The sequence below is a fragment of the Lingula anatina genome, chromosome 2, assembly GCF_051362555.1.
Source record: "Lingula anatina isolate TDL-2025a chromosome 2, LinAna3.0, whole genome shotgun sequence".
Taxonomy (NCBI): Eukaryota; Metazoa; Brachiopoda; class Lingulata; order Lingulida; family Lingulidae; genus Lingula; species Lingula anatina.
The window spans coordinates 39,753,812-39,771,030 of record NC_141768.1 but is presented as its reverse complement, the minus strand read 5'-3'; the positions used below and the strand labels follow the sequence as shown (position 1 = coordinate 39,771,030).

Sequence of the window (17,219 nt, the reverse complement as noted above, 5' to 3'; positions counted from 1 at the left end):
ACAGCATTTGTATCATTTCGTAAAGTTGATTTCACTCCGCGAGACTAAATTCCCTAAGAAGACAGAGAAGGAAAGGCGTTCAGTTTATAGATATAAGGAAAAGAAAATAATCAGTCTTATACTGGGCCATTATAAATGGATAAAAAATGGCTTTGTTTTGTCTTATAACTGTAATATGTTGATTTTCATTTTACTCTGATAACCGGAAGTGGAGCATAAATATGACCAGGAAGTACATTTCGATTTAGCGCGGGAGGCAGCGCGAGAGTCAATTGTGAAATATTTTCGCAGTATTTTACGTCGTTATTGAGTTGATTTGGGGTATGTCACATTGGTCGGTGTAGAATGATTAAGAGCAAATTTTAGTGATATCAATATATTTTATATGGGCCTCTTAACCATCCAGATTCATGTAAGTACCAAGTTATAGAGCACTTCACCTTGGTCTGGAAACTATAACTAACTCAACATGATTCTTTCTGCATGGTGAATTTATACGGGCATCCATGTATAAATAAACAGATAGTCATATATAAATAAGCTGTTTAAATTATTTAGCTATTGCATTTAGGTCCTGATCGAGAGATATGTGTTCAATTTATGACATTTTTTCGGGACGACATTTTCAAAAGTAATCAAGTTCCCATGTACTAGTAGGTTGCCCAGTTTTGATTAGCAGCCCCAAAATTTTGTCACAGACACTTCATATTTAACAGAAAACAAGCATGGGAGCTTGGCATTTACATCATTAATTTTTTTTCTAGAGATAACCTGAGCAGAGTAATATGCATGTGAAATAGGCAAAGTGAAGGAATTTTGGTCAGCAGATATGAGAAAATCCAAATAATTGCAATTTGGGCTGAATACATGTATTGGCCTTATGCATCAGTTGATGTACATGTAGAACTAGAGAAAAAAGGGCATGCTAGACAAAATGCTTTAGTGTTTGTGCACAATTGTATTTTGTCTTTTTCTTTCTATATGAAATTCACCTGAAAAGTTTATCCCTAAAATTTCCATCTTTCCAAGATTGCCTATGTGGTAATATCCTAGTCATATGTCAATGTAGTTCAGTAGTTGAGAAGTAATTAAGCAGCACTCATTGTTAAAACAGATACAATTTCATACAAATCTTGTAAGACACGTTTTATATTGGTTTACAAAAACTATTGTCATCTAGAGGAGAATATAGAAGGCAGAAAGTTGCTATTCAAAATTCAGTTTTGTTAGAACTTGGAATTCCTCTCTTAGGTTATTCTTGATACGTATATTTCATGCAGAATATGATTATAACCCCTAACAGCATTTGTGACCAGCCTAACTCTCATTGACACAATTTTTTCATGCAAGTTTTCAGATTAGGTTATTCTTGATACGTGTATTTCATGCAGAATACGATCTAACAGCAATTGTGACTGGCCTAAATCCCATTGACATCATTTTTAATGCAAGTTTTCAGATTTGATAGGGTTCTAATCTATGTCTTAGTTTTCAAATGCTGGCACTTTTGCTTTTGCTAGCCTACCGGTATGTACAGTTGTATGCCCCATTTATGTTGCAAACCCAAAGATTACTTGGCTCTCTTACTTGGCACTTATTGTATTTACATGAGTTTATAGACCTTTTTCTACAGTTGTTGACAAATTCTGAATGTGAACTTTTAATACTACTAATCCATACATGACCATGAATAATGAAACCCCTGGTATGATTACAGTACACTAGTGGAAACCTTTATACTCATAAGATTGCTTGACCATGATTCAAATTGCACATATTCATTCATTAACTTTTGATACAGATCAGTTCACTTCAGGTGTATCAGCTAAAGTTGTTAATTAATTAGCAGATACAGGATTTCAAGAAATGGGAGGGGTAGGGAGGAGATTGGCAACTTTAACAATTCCAGTAGAAAGATTATTACTATAACTTTTCATAGACAAAATGATTTTTTCATCTAGTTACCATGATAATTATTAAGAGCATTTTGTAGGATTTGTTAATTTTTTTCTATCAGTACATGTAAAGTTCAAGTAATCAGGCACTTCTGTTGACCATTTTCAAAAAAATCATTATCTGCAAACAGAACCTTGCAACCTTTTCCCCTTACCTCTCACCTCCATGTATTCCACACTGTTGAAAAGCCAAGCTTTTTGTAACTGATTGAGATAAGATTAGAGAAAATGCATCCACTCATATGTATCAATATCACCTGGGCATTACCTGTCAGTGATAAACAACTGCTGTGGCAAGACAGCCCACTGTTGTCAGCAGATAAGATAATCTGTTGGTCCTGCAACTTTAAATAGCCATTCCAAAAGTCATATACCACTAGCTGCATGCACATACAGCAAACTGGTGATATAACCATTATAATATCAAACTGTTGCTGTTAGGGAGTTTGGAATATACATGTTTTTCTATAAGAAAATTAAATTGTCTAAAGAATTGTCGATATGTCTTTCTCTTATTTTGTTAATTCTTCAATGCCCCCTCCCCCCCCCCCCCATATAAAAAGGAAAGAAAAAAAGAAACAAAAGCATTAGTATGATTTTGAAAAGTGTATGATTAAAATAAAAATGTGGGTTGTCTTTGCCCAGGCTAAACTGAAAGCTTTATTACACTAGTTGCACTTTTTGATTTTTTTATTATTATTATTATTTTCAGGTAAACACTGAAAGTTGAAAATGCGTATCACATGTGAAGCAGATATTGGCAACAGGCTTCTTCCCTCATTTAACATGAGAGGGAAAACCAAGTTTACCAGAACTCAGTTATCAGTTGGCAAGAAGCCTTCAGCCAGTGGGGAGAGCAAGGAAGGGGTGGTCTATCTTATGATGTGCACTGCAAAAGATAGGAATGGGACCAAATATGTGGTAACTGATATTTCAGAACAACCAACTGATCAAGTTATTGCTAGATATTTAAGTATATTTTGTTCATTGCATTATAATGTATGTCATAGCTCTGTTTTTTTCATAGTTCCATGAATCATTTGTAAAACTGGATGACCTGTAATGTAGTGTTTTGGACGGTATAGTATAGTGATTATGATGAGTTGACATGTTGTTTACAGTTAATACTAGTTCATTGGTCTAAAAAGTTTAAACACCCGAAAATGGAAACGGTAGTTAGACTTAAAATATATAGAAGAAGTTAATTGCACACTCATGGTTTACCTGGTTTGATGTTAGAATTGACTTGAAAGAAGAAAATTACTAGCCATAAACTGTATTTACCTTCTTTCTTCAGCTTAAAAACAATATTGAACAGCTGTTTTTGAAGTTTATTGATGAAGGAAAGGCCACAATTAGACTAAGGGACCCACCACATGACATATGCTTGTGTAAAGTAAGTCATCAGATAGTTATTTATTAAATCAATTAATTCCTTATTTCCATGGTTGTCTGAATTAAATTGCTCTATGTTTGAATATTTACGTGTTGGCTATGGATGCCGTTTTTCAAGGATTTTGTGACTTTGAAATGTGAGCTGCTCACCTGATTATCTTCATTATCTTCGTAAAGAATTGAAAATTCTCTTTTTTATTAAAAAATTATTTATTTATTGAGGGAGAAACATGTTAAATCTTAAATTTATCATCACCAAGGCATTCTCTGTATCTTTAATTAGAACTTATACATCATCGAAAAACAATTCTTTAAAATCATATGACATCTCCTCTTCAGTGCCATTACTTTTGGAAGTTGTTGAATTACAGTAGACTCTTCATAACTAGAATACTTTGGCCCTGGAAAATTTGTGCGAGTTCCACAAAGATTGGATAAGAGCAGTAGTCACAAGTTACATCTGACATCAAAGAGAAATCCGTTTCACAAAATTTGTTCAAGATTGAGGATAATTTGGTTAATAAGATGACCAGTTAAGAGGAGTTTACTGTAAAATAAGTATATAAAAACTGTGAAATTCATATTCAAAATGAAATTATGAATATAACAAAATAATATCTACTTGCAGGCAGACCCCATACAGTTGAAGAGTTTTCTAAATGTTGTCAAGGTGGGAGCTTTGGGTAGAGATCTTGGTAACGTTACCCTGTCCACACTTGCCCCAGCATCAGCCAAACAAGTCGAAAAACCAAAGACCAGAATGACCATATTGAAGCGCAAAGACTACCCCCTGACTACAGGGTTCCCTAGAAGTCTGGAGCTTCTAACCATTAATGGGTGCTCCCTCAAGAAAGTTGATTCTAGAATTATTCAGTTGAAACATCTGAGCCATTTAAACCTCGGTGGGAATTGTCTAACCAGCCTGCCCGTTGCATTAGGAGAGTTGCAGCATTTAACTGAACTTGATGTCAGTGACAACCAAATTGAGCAGTTTCCACAAACACTTGGTGACAGTAATCTCAGAAACTCCCTGACTTTTCTGAACATCAGTAAGAACAAACTTAAGTTTTTGCCCCCTTCATTCTGTGCTCTCGCAAGTTTGGTGACTTTAAGTATGAATGAAAACCAACTTCAGTGCCTGCCAGCTAGATTTGGTCATTTATTAAAGCTACGATTCTTGTCAGCTGCCAAAAACAGTTTAAAGACTTTACCGGGAACTTTTACACAGTTACAGTTAGAAAAACTTGACTTGTATCATAATGAGTTCTTACTGGAGGGACCTGCCACTGCTGTGGACAAATTGTCATTTCCATCACTTCTGGAATGTGCAGCAAGGTCAATTAAGAAAGGAAGGCAAGTTGATTAGCATGATCTAGCATAGTTTGAGTTTTTTTTAATGATTTCATCAATAATAGTGCTGTTAATTTGTTCCTCTGAGCTTACATATCTACACATGTAATTGACTTCATCAATACACTTAGTTGATGACAGATATCTAGAATTTTATTAAAAAAAAAAAAATAAACACGGATAAAGAAAAAAGCTCATGTAGCCTTCTCACAAACTTCAGTTGACAGCAGCCGTACATTTGAGATTTATTTCTATTAACTGTGGTCATTAATTCCTACATATTTCTGTGACATCAGGTAGCCTTGAAATATTTGGATAATTGCAAATGGAGAAGAGAACTAGTTAACAGAATCCTTTCTTTGATGTTTTACCTTTCTACTTGATTTACAGTATACCATGGTTTAACAAGGTTACCATTTCTCCTGTAAAATATTATCACTATATTTGGATTATACCAGTAATGTCATCTCTGTTCTGTCTTCCAGAGTGCAACATACTGAAGAAGACCTGCCACCGATGTTATTGCACTTCCTGAAGTCAGCAAAACTTTGTTTGTGTGGTGGCTACTGCTTCACCTCATTTGTCCACTACTTGGCCAGGTTTGACCTTCGCACAATAGCCAGTGATGTGGTCAGTCTGGACGCTGGTGGACGATACACTGCTCCAGTTGAGGGCTTCCTTTGTTCGCAAAGGTGTTATCAAGAGTATCAGAAAAGACCTTTTGCTACCATGTGGGGAAAAAGAACATAATAGTTGGGGAATTTGCCAAGTTAGAAAAGGATATTTTTCTTTCTCAGGTTTTTGAGTTTTGTGGGTTACACAAAAATGATTCCTAATGCAAGTCATTGTGATAGATGTGATGTATTAGACATTGCTTGGGCTGATCTAAGGCATTTTTATTCTATTTGATGAAAAACTACAGCTATAAAAGTGGAATAAAGGCTTTATTGAATAAGTTTTGAAAAAGCATTTTATCTTTTTTTATAAGATTTTTTACAGGTTGCATCAAAAATTGTTTTAATATTTCTGTGTGGTTACGTATATTTGTTATATCAAGTGTCAATAAATTATTTGTATGAAAATCTTTTAGATCGCAAACAGTTGTCAACAAAATCATTTTGCTTGCAGTGTACAGTATATGAGCAGTATGCTTTTATGTGCTCTGGTAGCTACAGATCGCTTTTTACCTGCAATAATGTCTAGTGACTAGTAATTAGCATGCAAACTACAGAAGAGAACCGTTTGAATATGTTCCAAATAGGAAGTTTCTTGGACGCCAGCACATTACAATAATTTTTTGAAAAAACTAATTGAATTAATTAATGGTATAACTTCTATGATTATTTCTAAAATATTTTAATAAAAAAAACGGACCGACATTTATATAATAATATATTGCTTTGTGTGCTTGAAGCACACAGGATAATTCGCATAGCTCGTTTACTCTGTGACCGGACACTGACGAAAATACCACAGTTGACATTGTTCATGTAATTTTGGCTATTATCAAAGAAAACGTACTACTTGTGCGATAATTCGTTTTATGAAGTGAGTAATGCGGAGTGTACAGTGTGCATATATTTTTGCTGTAAAATGCAAGTTTTTAAACTTCCAATGTTCAGGATTTGAAAGTGCACGCCAGCATCCCATGCTGTTATTTGTGCAAAATGTTAATGTTTGTAGAAAGGGGATCTGTCCCCGCCGTCTTATGTCTCTGCTAGCTGTTACATGAGAAATCTTATACACCAGGACGGCGGGATGCTTCGGGCCCGTTTAACTGCTTGAGTTCTTGCTGAAAGCAAAGTTTAGTTTTGTCATCACTTAACAGTGACAATTAAGCAATTTAATTGACATAGTAAATTAATTATAAATGTATACTATGAGTGATAATATGTTGTTTTTTTTTTTTTTTTTGTATAAATCGTTGCAGTTAAAATACATGTATAAGGGAAAAAAGTGTGCCAAGGTATTCAACGTAATTTAGCCCGTTTAAAAACGTTATACTTCTAAAGTATGAGGGCTGGGTTTTTCTGTTGAGGCAAAGTTCTATGATGTCAAGGGTGTAGTCACCATATGTGACATATGCATGAGTATTCTATTTTGTTTATAACTTACTGCAGTGCGAGGATCTTCACTCGGAGGTAGATCTCCCATGCTGTCTCCGCTTTCTTCTTTGTCGTCGTCCGGGAAAGGCAAGAAGTAGCCCGCTTCTATTTCCTACAACGGATTATTTTTTTAAAATTCTAATTTTTCGATCTTCACATTTTTTATAATAAGGATAAGGTACAAGAATGCACTAAAACTTGTTCTTTAATATCTTGGCATGTCTAAAAATGATTTTACAACTTTCGGTACAATTTTTGTAAGTTTGAATCAGTCTATGTTATCTTATCTAAATTCTTTCTTTTTTATTGTTATTGTATGATAATTTTCTTTCTAAGTAATTTTTTCTTTTGTTATTAACTTACCGTCGGCCTGTTCTTTTCATCACGATGTTGTCCACTTGATTCGATCATTTCTGGAGTCACGTCGAGCATGTTGGCTTTTTCACCATTTTCTCCGTTTTTCTCCAAAAATGTGTTTGATTGCGTGGGCTCGTAGTGGGAAACCACCAACAACTCTTTCTCCTCTGCGCTTTTGCCATCTTGGCCAACTAGTGGACCGGTCATCTTGTGACCCTCCTCCAGTTCCCTATATTCCTGTTTTGTAAAATCGAGTTCTTTCTTCAAACGTTCCATTTCGTCCTCTAGTTCGCTGATCATCATCAAAGCTGCATTATAAAAGACGACAGGCTTGGTATCACAGAATAATCAGCTATATTTTTTCCATTGTATAATTATGTTATATGCAGTACACAATTGTAGTCAATATCAAGTAAAAAGCGGTGATGTCAATTAAATTATGAATGAGTACCTTTACAAGTTATCGTTATGAAAAATTCTAATCTTGAAAAGGCGTTTGAATGAATAATGTGACCTTAATCCGTCAAATAATTAATCCCCCTTGCGTTAAAATTTTTATATCATTTCTTTTATTTCATACATTTTGAATGAAAACAAAACTCATTTTGACACAATGGAAAAAGTCCCTAGTAATCACTAGATATAATGATGCAGCAACTTGGTATACTGGTACACTGCCAGATCTGTTTTCATGCTTACAGGGTTACCACTTAATATGGAATATTTTTTATCATTGTTATTTTTGAGTGCTGATTAAATTTTTTTTGGCTTGAGTCATTAAAAAAGTATGTCACTGAGTGATAATAACATCCAGTCTTCTGTTGTGAGAAATTTTGGTCAATAATATTAAATCTGATATAAGATGCCATTCAAAAGAAAGGAACACCCCCAGAAAACCATATCAACAGTTTGATGTCAGTATAAACTTTAAGATAAGATATTAAAGAAAATGATAGCCTCCGGACAGTGATATGTTACACAGTCAAAGAACTCACTACAGTAAATCATGAAAAGTCAGTAATTGCGGGTATGACCTCCAGCAGCCGCTTGCAGCGCCCTCATCCTACATAGCATATCCTGTGACACGTTTTTTAGAGTTTGGGTGGGGATATCATTCCATGCAGTGATATTTGCCTGTCGCAGTTCATCACTATTTACCGGCCGAGGACCATAGCTATTAATTCTGTGAGTTACTTCCGCCCACAGATTTTCAATTGGGTTCATATCTGGAGAGTTTGCAGGCCAGGGCAGTTGCTGAACCCATTGGTTTTGAAGAAAAACAGTGATTCTGCGGCCTCGATGTGGGGTTGCGCAGTCGTCTTGGTACACAAAGTTGTTCCTGAAGATGAATCTTACCAATCGAAGCATTGTTTGCTGTAGAACGTCTCTGTAGGAATCCTGGATGAGGTTGCCTCCTAGAAAAACCAACTGGTTCTGGGCACCGACATGAAATGCTCCCCAAACAGAGACGTTACCATCCCCTGGTTGCACCCAAGGCAGTACACAATCATTGTTTTATGCCCCTCGTACACGTCGGTGGACACGGATTCGATGATCAACCCTAAAAAATCCATATCTGGCCTTATCACTGAAAACAACATGATTCCAGTGTTTTGGCTGCAAACGCACGTGGTCCCCAGCCCTTTGCAGACGTCGCTGTATATGTCCTGCTGTTAACAGTGGTTTCCCTACTGGCCTTCGTGCAAAATAACCGGCTTGCAGAAATCTCTTGTTCACGTGGGACCTTGAAACGGGCGTTTGAATGACATTCTGCCTCTCTTTTCTGAGGACACTGGTTGTCTTTGTACGACCAGCACGGCGTCCACTAAGGAGAAGGCGATCCTGTCTTCTTGGTGTGATATGCCGACACCCTGGTCGAGGTATTGGAGTAGGTGCCCCTGTAGCAGCATTTCTTTAGAGGACTTCACAAACGGTTCCTGATAAATGTTGAATTACCTGGCAATGGCTGTCCGTTTCTGGCCATTTTCTCTGAGAGCAAGAATCCTATAGTAAGCTGCGTTGCCTTGTTGTCGTATCATATCTTCACTAAGGTACCTGTCAAGTTTCAGAGCGATCCCTTTGTTGCTTCTCTAAACACGCTCCAAAGATTGACAAAACCCATGCGTTTTTATACAAGGGCAGAGATTGCCGAAAAGACCACCCCTCACATTTCTGACCACAGAACATGCAACTGCATGCATCAATTGTTTCGAGAGTTGTGTGGTAATTAGGTAACACATCTAGCTACACATGGAGTGACACCTCAGCTTTGGATTTAAAGTAGTTAGAGAGAAATTAAATATTTTGTAGAAAATTTATTCGCCAAAAAATAATATTCCATATTAAGTGGTAACCCTGTATATGTTTTAATAAGGTTCGTTTAAGTTGTTACCGCTGTAGACATGCCGCAGCTGCTACCTTTCCCGATAATAGGCACAGCGCCATCACGGGAGCAGTAGGACAATCGATTTTAACATAAATCTCTTTTCTGTACCTTTAGTCGGAGTGAATTTACGTATATGTATTTCACAATGAAGTGTAGGCTACTGCTCTTATTTCAAATTTTGACTGAAACTATAAATCGGTCCCTAGCAAAAGAAAAGCAGATGATATGTAAGTTTTATGACATCATTACGACACACACATTTAGAAATTTACTTACGCAAAATATATTACCTTTCTTTTCTTCTTCTCTTAAATTCTGCTCCTCAAGATTATCAACGGTTTCTAACTTTCTTTTTTCATCAAGAACTTTTGGTGTCACTGCAAATAAATGAAAATCATTAACAGTTGAGGCAAAATCGTCTTCCACTGCCAAACAAAGTTTAATATTACAGAAGCTTTTAAATTCCTCTAAAATAAATTTTCACCAAACAAACTTATTGATCAGTACTGTAACATCTCATTATACAAAATGTGGCAAGTGCGGGGAAATGACAGCTAAATTATGTATGCATCACCTGGCTTGCTCTCAATTATCTCTGGATTGTCCTGAATATTTTTGATGACCGCAGTAATCAAGGCAAGGTCGCCCGCGTGGTGGCCTTTGTAAGTTTTGTGAATTGTGCGCATGGCATCAGTAAGTTTTCGGAGATGTTCGCTGTCTTTCGTGTGCGGTTTGGCCGTTTCCTCTATCATCCCTGGTTTAGCAGTAGGCTGATTCTAATTAGAAAATAAAGACACTCTTTAATTTTTCATAAGTTTGTGTGGGAATAACAGGTCGAAACTGTATCAACACACCCGAAAGAAATATCCGTGTCAGTGTTTATAAAAAAAAGTGAAGTATCCCAAACAATGCAAACAGGTTGATATTGAGCTTATCTATCTTGCTTTCTGTCAGGATTGCAAAAGTCAAGTACAAAATGTAATATCCATATATATATATATATATATATATATATATATATATATATATATATATATATGTATGTGTGTGTGTGTGTGTGTGTTACTTCCAGACTGTTACAAAATACCCATGCTCATGAATCAAGTACATTCTAATTTACCTTTCTACTTTTCTGTGAAAAGCATTTTAAATCATAAATGGTACAGGCCTACATTTGGACTTGGGTTGTCCGGATTGACGTTTTTTAATTAAATTGTCTAAATTAATTTCCCACACATTTTACCGCTCTTGGGCACGACAAGCCTACATAAAAACGTCTTAATCGATCAAGGAGGCCACGTTAATTTACCGTGACGGCACCCATTGCAAGCTACCTCAGCTGAACCAAAATCAGAATCAGAATCTTCTGTTATGGAAACACCGCCATCCTGCGACAGCACTTCATCTCTTAATTCATTTCGCAGTTTAGTTGGGCAGACTAAAGTTTTCTTTTAGCTTTAGGCGGTTGGTTTCAACATCACCGGCCTTTTTTCCATGGTATTATCCCAGCGGATGTCTCAAACTCTTTCTTCATTATTCGATTATTCACTGTGGTGAAATCTTTTCTCTCGCACCTCTTCTATCATGTTATCTTTAGGGAATCGCAGAGTTGGCATGTTTGTGAATATATTGACGGTAACGTCTTGGCTGAATTTCAATAAACTACTGACTTATTCCCTATTACATTTTAAATTGATTTATTAAAAATGAATAAAAAATTTACCAAATTAATACCCCCATGAGAAGAACGATTTTTTTCTTACATAAAACTTTAAAAGTCAACCGATTTAACAGTGTCCCCCTTTAGAACTGGCTGCTTACTTAATTTATTCACTTTTGCGTCGTCACGTTGTGTTTCAACGTCTTAATACTCACCGCATCCTGCTCCATATGGCCATCATGTTGAAATCTGGGCTTGATGCGTACTGGTACGCAGATGACTACAAGATAAAGAACACAGCCGTCATCAATGCTATCAACAATATCTGCAGGGATTTAAGCTTAATTTTTTTTTTTTTTTTTTTTTTTTTTTTTTTTTTTTTTTTTTGACAGAATTCAAATATAGTTATTTTATTTCAACGAATACACAAGCATGTGCTGGCGAATATGTACTAGTTCAGTTTGACAGGTGTACGTGTATATCGGAAAAATCTTATGAATGTGATGCATGCATGTATGTGCAACAGTTAGTTCATTTACAAATTATTTCCTTTAATGATAGATGGCTAAATGCAGCACAGTTCAGTTGATTAATAACTTCCTTCTATCAAAGGCGTCTTGAATAAATGCGGCTAACGAAGTGACAGTGGGCTTTCTTGCACATATCATACGTTTAATGATTTTTTTTTCGTTGTTACTAAGAACATTAAATGGTGGATCTGATTTGAAAGAGATGATGTCGAAGTTCTTCACATTGTAGCACACAGTAACAGATTGAATTTTATTCTCCATGCCTATATGACGTGCACCGTGGACTCCTCTCTGATATCCGGGTGGCTTATTTGGGTGTGTTATGCCGACCAGTTTCTATTTGAAGAATATATGGACTGTTTCAGAGATAAAAATTAATATAAAATATACGATAGTGAAAACCGTTCTGTTTCACCTAGTTATAAATGTAAATTGATTTTTTTAAAGTTATAGTGTCAGAGTCATACCTTTATATCTATCATTTAAAAACAACTAAGTAGATTTCTTTATCGAATTAAATTTTAAATGGGCATTACGTTTACATGTACCCTCTCAATAAAGCCTTTTTAATAAGACATGCTATATCGCCAAGACTGCATATGTAGCTTTCAGTAAGTCTTCTCCTAAAATATTTCGCCATTTTTTTCTCGACATTTCATCCCCAAAATCATTTTTACTCAGAATTTTTTCACACCCTCCATTTTCACTCCATGATAGTTCGTTATGGTTAAAGTTGTGTGTTGAGAAGGCTATATTTCTGTACACCATCGAGGTATGCTTGCTGCAGTAGAAAAAACTTTCCTTAAGGTTTTTATATTTATTTTATAACCTAAGTAATTGTGTCTGTATCGTGATGAGGAATGGTACCCGGTACATGTGGGCAGCCTCATTATATTGCGTGTTCCTGTTGTAAACTTGGCATCTGCTTGGAGAAACAAAGTTTTTCACGGGAGAATTGTCTGAAAAAGGTGTAAACTCCCAAACTCCAGAGCCATTAGTGGATATAGACACAATCGTAGTGCCAAAAAGCTTTTGTTTAGGTGAGATTGAAGTAATACTACTGGGTAGATAAGTTTTTCGTGAAACAACTTTTTCTGAGCTTTATCTTTCAGGCTCACTTGAGTCGCAGAAATAAAATTGCAAGACCTTGTAAACACAATACCAATGAATAAATAGCGTAGCGATATATTGATCAGGCTGTTGTATAAGCCGAGTTTCTCTTTACATTGCACCGCCCTAGTACTGCCAACTATTTTTTGTCTGTTACATATAATGCCTTTAAATTTAGATAGGCTGATGCCGAGTCCATGGGTATTGCAGTATGCCTCTTCGCAGTTCAGACTAATAAATGAAATATAGATAACTTTTGAATGTTTAAATCAAGCAAATAAAGATAATTCCTCACGCGCATCCCTCGTAATGGCAACCGCCCACAGAACTCCTTTAGAGTGGATCTGATGCCCCAAAAAGTCACGCTTCGCAAATTAGCACAAAAAGAACCTCGGACACAAGTGAATGGTACCTCCTTTGGAAGAGTGGCATTTCGGCGTGCCAACAAATTACTTACCGAGACTCGCATTTTTTATACTACTGGTTATCCCATAATCCTAGGGTGGGTTAAAAAATTCTTAGACAAATTGAAATAAATCAGAGCTGCATGTAGTTCAGAGCTGTGAGGAGGCTGTGGAACAATTTCCCAAGCTCCATCTGATTTTTTTTCCTTTTTTAGAAACTGAAAGAACATTAGAAAGGAACAAGACTTCAAATAAATACATTGTGACCTGTTGCTAAAGAAGATATTATCAAATGGTAACACCACTTGCATAATACAATGTACGACTGTAAGAGACTAGAGGTTTTTAGAAAAATAACTTCAATATTTTTTAAATAGTTTTTGGACTTTTTGATTTGAATATGAATGGATTTTTAATATCCCGGATCAGCCTTCTTATGTGGAAATGTGACACAATCACTTAGGTGTTCTACGTTTCTTCTTCTGTACTTTTACAGGCTTCATAAACGATAATTGGATTTACTTTATCATTAGAAAAATAATCGAAAATAAATTTTAAAAAAGTCCCAAAACAAACCAAACTAATGTATTTCTATGATTTTCTATCCATAACGGGTATTGATACGGCAGTAATGTACTCTCGACAATCTCCGGCACATACGGAACGTACAGAACTGACAGGTAAGCGGATTAACGGTTGGTGGTTTGTGGGTTCACGGTCGTGCCATTAAATCCTGGTTCGAGTCCTGGGTATTCCTGCTCACAAATCTGGCTCAAGTTCGCAAACAGACAAACAGCTAATCCGTTTATAAGGCCTGTTTTAAACCTTTTAACATTTCTATATTCTCAAACTGATATCAACAAACGCTGTTGCAATCTCCTTGTTTTGTCCTCTTAAGATTAACATTAAGATTTATTTTTTCTTAATCAAGTCACCGCTTTTTTTAATTAAAATGCTTGCGGTAATCAGCGTTGCCATAAAATAAGTCACTTTAAATTTATTTTAGAAATTGCTTGATTGAAGTCTCATCGCTGTGGTCTATCGGAATGATTATTCAATATCGCGATTGTAAAGTAGGTAGAAGTGAACCAGATTTAAATACGACCTAATTGACAAATGGTTTTGGATGTTAAGCTTCGTCAATTTCTAGATTTATCTAATTAAAAGAAATAGCTGCCCACTCCATGGTCCCCTGGGTCTATTAAGAGCTGGCGAATTCGGTTCCAGACAATTCTCTTCACTTTGCTAAAAGGTTAATCTGCATAAAGTGGCATTTGAGGTGGGTGACTTCCTTGCTTTCACCCAAAATTGTGATTTGGGGGGTTTCATCGTCTTTTGTGTTCACACTCTTATGTCTAAAATAAAGAATGGTATTCCCTCGCACATAGAATAATGTCCTGCTCTAAAAAAAGTGAATAAACCAATAACCAATAGTTTGTTTACTACAGAATCTGAATATGGCGCTCGAAGTTTCAATTTGCTTAATAATATTGACAATATTGAAATTTGTCTTGATTATGTAGAAACGTGGAAAACAAATTGATATCTACGATTTTTGATTAAATTTTCTCCAACGTTTTGGCTGGTTAAATCTGAGCTACACCTAAAAAGAAAAAATTCAATTTGCAGTTGATTGAGCCAAACAAAGTCATGGGTTTTGTAATGATAGCTGCTCTGGGGACTGGGGAATCCTCGAAACCGAAAATGACATTTTCATCCCCAAAACGCGTCTACGTGATCCGAGGAATTGATCGTATGAATCATGCACAACCATTCTTCGTAGTCATTCATGCCTTGTAACAGCGATTTTGTAAATGCGCAAAGGCGGACAGAGGCTGTCTTCTGGGTCTTCCGGGAGACAGTCAGAATTTTTCAAGTTTGCATTTACGAGCATCTAATTTTTCTGTCCGAAGACGGTCAAAAATGGAGGATTGATCAAAAAAGATAATTTGGAAGACAGAAAATAAATCTGGATTCGCCCCTTAATGCGTGTTACCCCACCCCCACCCCCTCCCACAGTCACCTTTTTACCCCCATTAACAGGGCTTTGTTATTTAAAACTGCTTCTACATCAAGTGGAAATCGGTTGTTCTTTCGTTACTATTACTCATAGGAGGTTTCTCATATATGGGTCAAATGGTCTTTTTAGCCCAAGTGATAGATTGCAAAGTTGCATCAATGTGTCCTTAGAGGAATGTCAAACGTTATTTTCAATGAATCTTTTGGGAAAAGCAATCAAACAGTATGACGTGCGCTGGTATTGCCTCAGGAAGATTGTTTTAATAATCTTTTTTTTATCATATTCCGTGGTTAAGGTAACCTTCACTTTTTGCAGAGCCGAGTCTTAATTCTTATTTCACATTACTACAGAAGTCCTATAGATTAAATAACGTTATAAGATATTTCTGTTTGAATCCTACTCACCTTGGCCAAATAACCCCACCACTGCAAGCCAAACCGTGACAGAGTGAAACATGCCTTTCGCTGAAAGAGTTTTGTTTGCACGGGAGGTAAGCTTAAGATCCTCTTGATCCAGCGCGGGGAGCTGAAGATCCTCTCGCTCCTGCGTGCGTGGCTGGATCGTTTTAGCCTTCTGCGTCGTTCGCATTTTATAGGAGGCGATCGATAGCTATCACCATTGCGGCGTCATCATGTTATAGTAATTAGTTCTAAGATAATATGCAAAATCCCTTGACTGAAAGTGAAGCTCTGGACTGAATTATTAGAAGTTAGATATACGGATGTAAAATTCAACAAACTAATTATAATGACAGTTTTATCTCATCACTGCGTTTCAGTGAAAAAAAGAAACTAGCTCGGATTCAATGACAAAAGTTTGCTTTCAAAGAAATATGAACTAAGCCTAATTGCAATAGGCTTTCGCCTATAGTGATTGATATCTGCTACCATATGTCATTGTTCCCAGTCAAATTTGGATTATATGCATTTAGTGCTGTATCTGAGGGTTAAACAATAACACGTATGTATAATTGATGATGCAGTATCCTCAGAGAATAAACAGACAACAAGGGAATGGGGTTTTAAGAAATCGATACGCTCTGCCCGTTTAACTTATTATTTATTTAAAAAAGCGGCAGACGTTCGTGTTCAACGCATGCATGAATTATCTAAAGCGTTTTTTATTGCAAACAAGTTGTTCATAAATTGGGTCCCCGATTAGTGTATTAATAACTCTCCCAATTTCATGATTAGTTAAGAAACTTTAATCGACGAATTCGTTGAACTAGACTCCAAAGACAACTTAACATGAGGTTGGTTTGCAAATTTCCTCATGCATTTGTTACTATTCGTGTGCATGCATGGCCGCAATTCCCAGTTGGCGCTGAACCTTAGTGAAAGAATACATTTACCTAGGAATACTTTTTACCCGTTCAGGTATACCAAGTGTATCTTTAGAAAACTTCATCCAAAGGAAATCAAAACGGTGCATAAAATTTATCAAATAAACCAATTAAAACAGTATTTCCCAATACCCCGTTATATTATGACGTCAGGAAAACTCTAATGAGTTTGATGTCGTGATAATATCCACCTCTGCAGATGCGATGTCTGGGAACGGGAGCAAATTACTGATAAGTGCCTCGATTTCCAAGTACATTCTTGCGAGCAAACATTGGGCATACACCCGAAGACAAAGTTGAGTGTTTGGTGAACTGGGGCATTTCTCCTAAACAGATTAATAGATGAAGGAGGATTTAAAAAACAATTGTATTACAGAAGCTGCACTTTTACAGATGATCAAGATCCCATGAGACAGAGAAGGATGATGATGATGATGGTGATGATTGAAACTTGACTTCCTTTAAGGTTTCCAATTTCTGCAGAATTTCCAAGGATAAAATGGTCATCCTTATGGAACAATTTGGTGAAAAAAGTTGGAAATATCTTAATTACATGAATATCAAAATTGAAATGGAAAGTAAAATAGGTCGTTTTTCTGTTCTCT

At 36.2% G+C, this 17,219-nt stretch overlaps 2 protein-coding genes across 3 annotated transcripts; one reads left to right on the top strand and one right to left on the bottom strand.

The window, feature by feature from the left end:
- Window positions 1–20: 20 nt before the first annotated feature.
- LOC106173628 (leucine-rich repeat protein 1) lies at window positions 21–5,798 on the top strand. Of its 2 annotated transcripts, none has more exons than XM_024077113.2 (5): window positions 21–321; window positions 2,668–2,876; window positions 3,253–3,351; window positions 3,979–4,703; window positions 5,186–5,798. In XM_024077113.2, exons 2-5 carry the CDS (start codon window positions 2,688–2,690, stop codon window positions 5,448–5,450), a joined length of 1,278 nt encoding a protein of 425 aa, XP_023932881.2. In that variant the 5' UTR covers window positions 21–321; window positions 2,668–2,687; the 3' UTR covers window positions 5,451–5,798. The 2 variants fall into 2 exon arrangements, with proteins under 2 accessions (XP_023932881.2, XP_023932880.2); XM_024077112.2 differs by having other exon boundaries at window positions 22–412.
- Window positions 5,626–15,875, bottom strand: LOC106173619 (uncharacterized). Its single transcript, XM_013554796.2, has 7 exons — window positions 15,677–15,875; window positions 11,424–11,488; window positions 10,123–10,324; window positions 9,839–9,925; window positions 7,169–7,470; window positions 6,816–6,917; window positions 5,626–6,492 (listed from the first exon to the last, which is right to left on the bottom strand). Exons 1-7 carry the CDS (start codon window positions 15,858–15,860, stop codon window positions 6,439–6,441), a joined length of 996 nt encoding a protein of 331 aa, XP_013410250.2. The 5' UTR covers window positions 15,861–15,875; the 3' UTR covers window positions 5,626–6,438.
- Between the last annotated feature and the right edge of the window lie 1,344 nt (window positions 15,876–17,219).

Excerpts from the sequence above, each read along its gene's own strand:
- LOC106173628 (XM_024077113.2), top strand. The coding sequence starts at position 2,688 with ATGCGTATCACATGTGAAGCAGATATTGGCAACAGGCTTCTTCCCTCA. Across the intron at positions 2,877-3,252 it reads GGAATGGGACCAAATATGTG|CTTAAAAACAATATTGAACA; the intron begins GTAACTGATATT and ends TTCTTTCTTCAG. Across the intron at positions 3,352-3,978 it reads ATGACATATGCTTGTGTAAA|GCAGACCCCATACAGTTGAA; the intron begins GTAAGTCATCAG and ends ATCTACTTGCAG.
- LOC106173619 (XM_013554796.2), bottom strand. The coding sequence starts at position 15,860 with ATGCGAACGACGCAGAAGGCTAAAACGATCCAGCCACGCACGCAGGAG. Across the intron at positions 9,926-10,122 it reads GATAATTGAGAGCAAGCCAG|TGACACCAAAAGTTCTTGAT; the intron begins GTGATGCATACA and ends ATTTATTTGCAG. Across the intron at positions 6,493-6,815 it reads GTGAAGATCCTCGCACTGCA|CAAGAACTCAAGCAGTTAAA; the intron begins GTAAGTTATAAA and ends CTTTGCTTTCAG.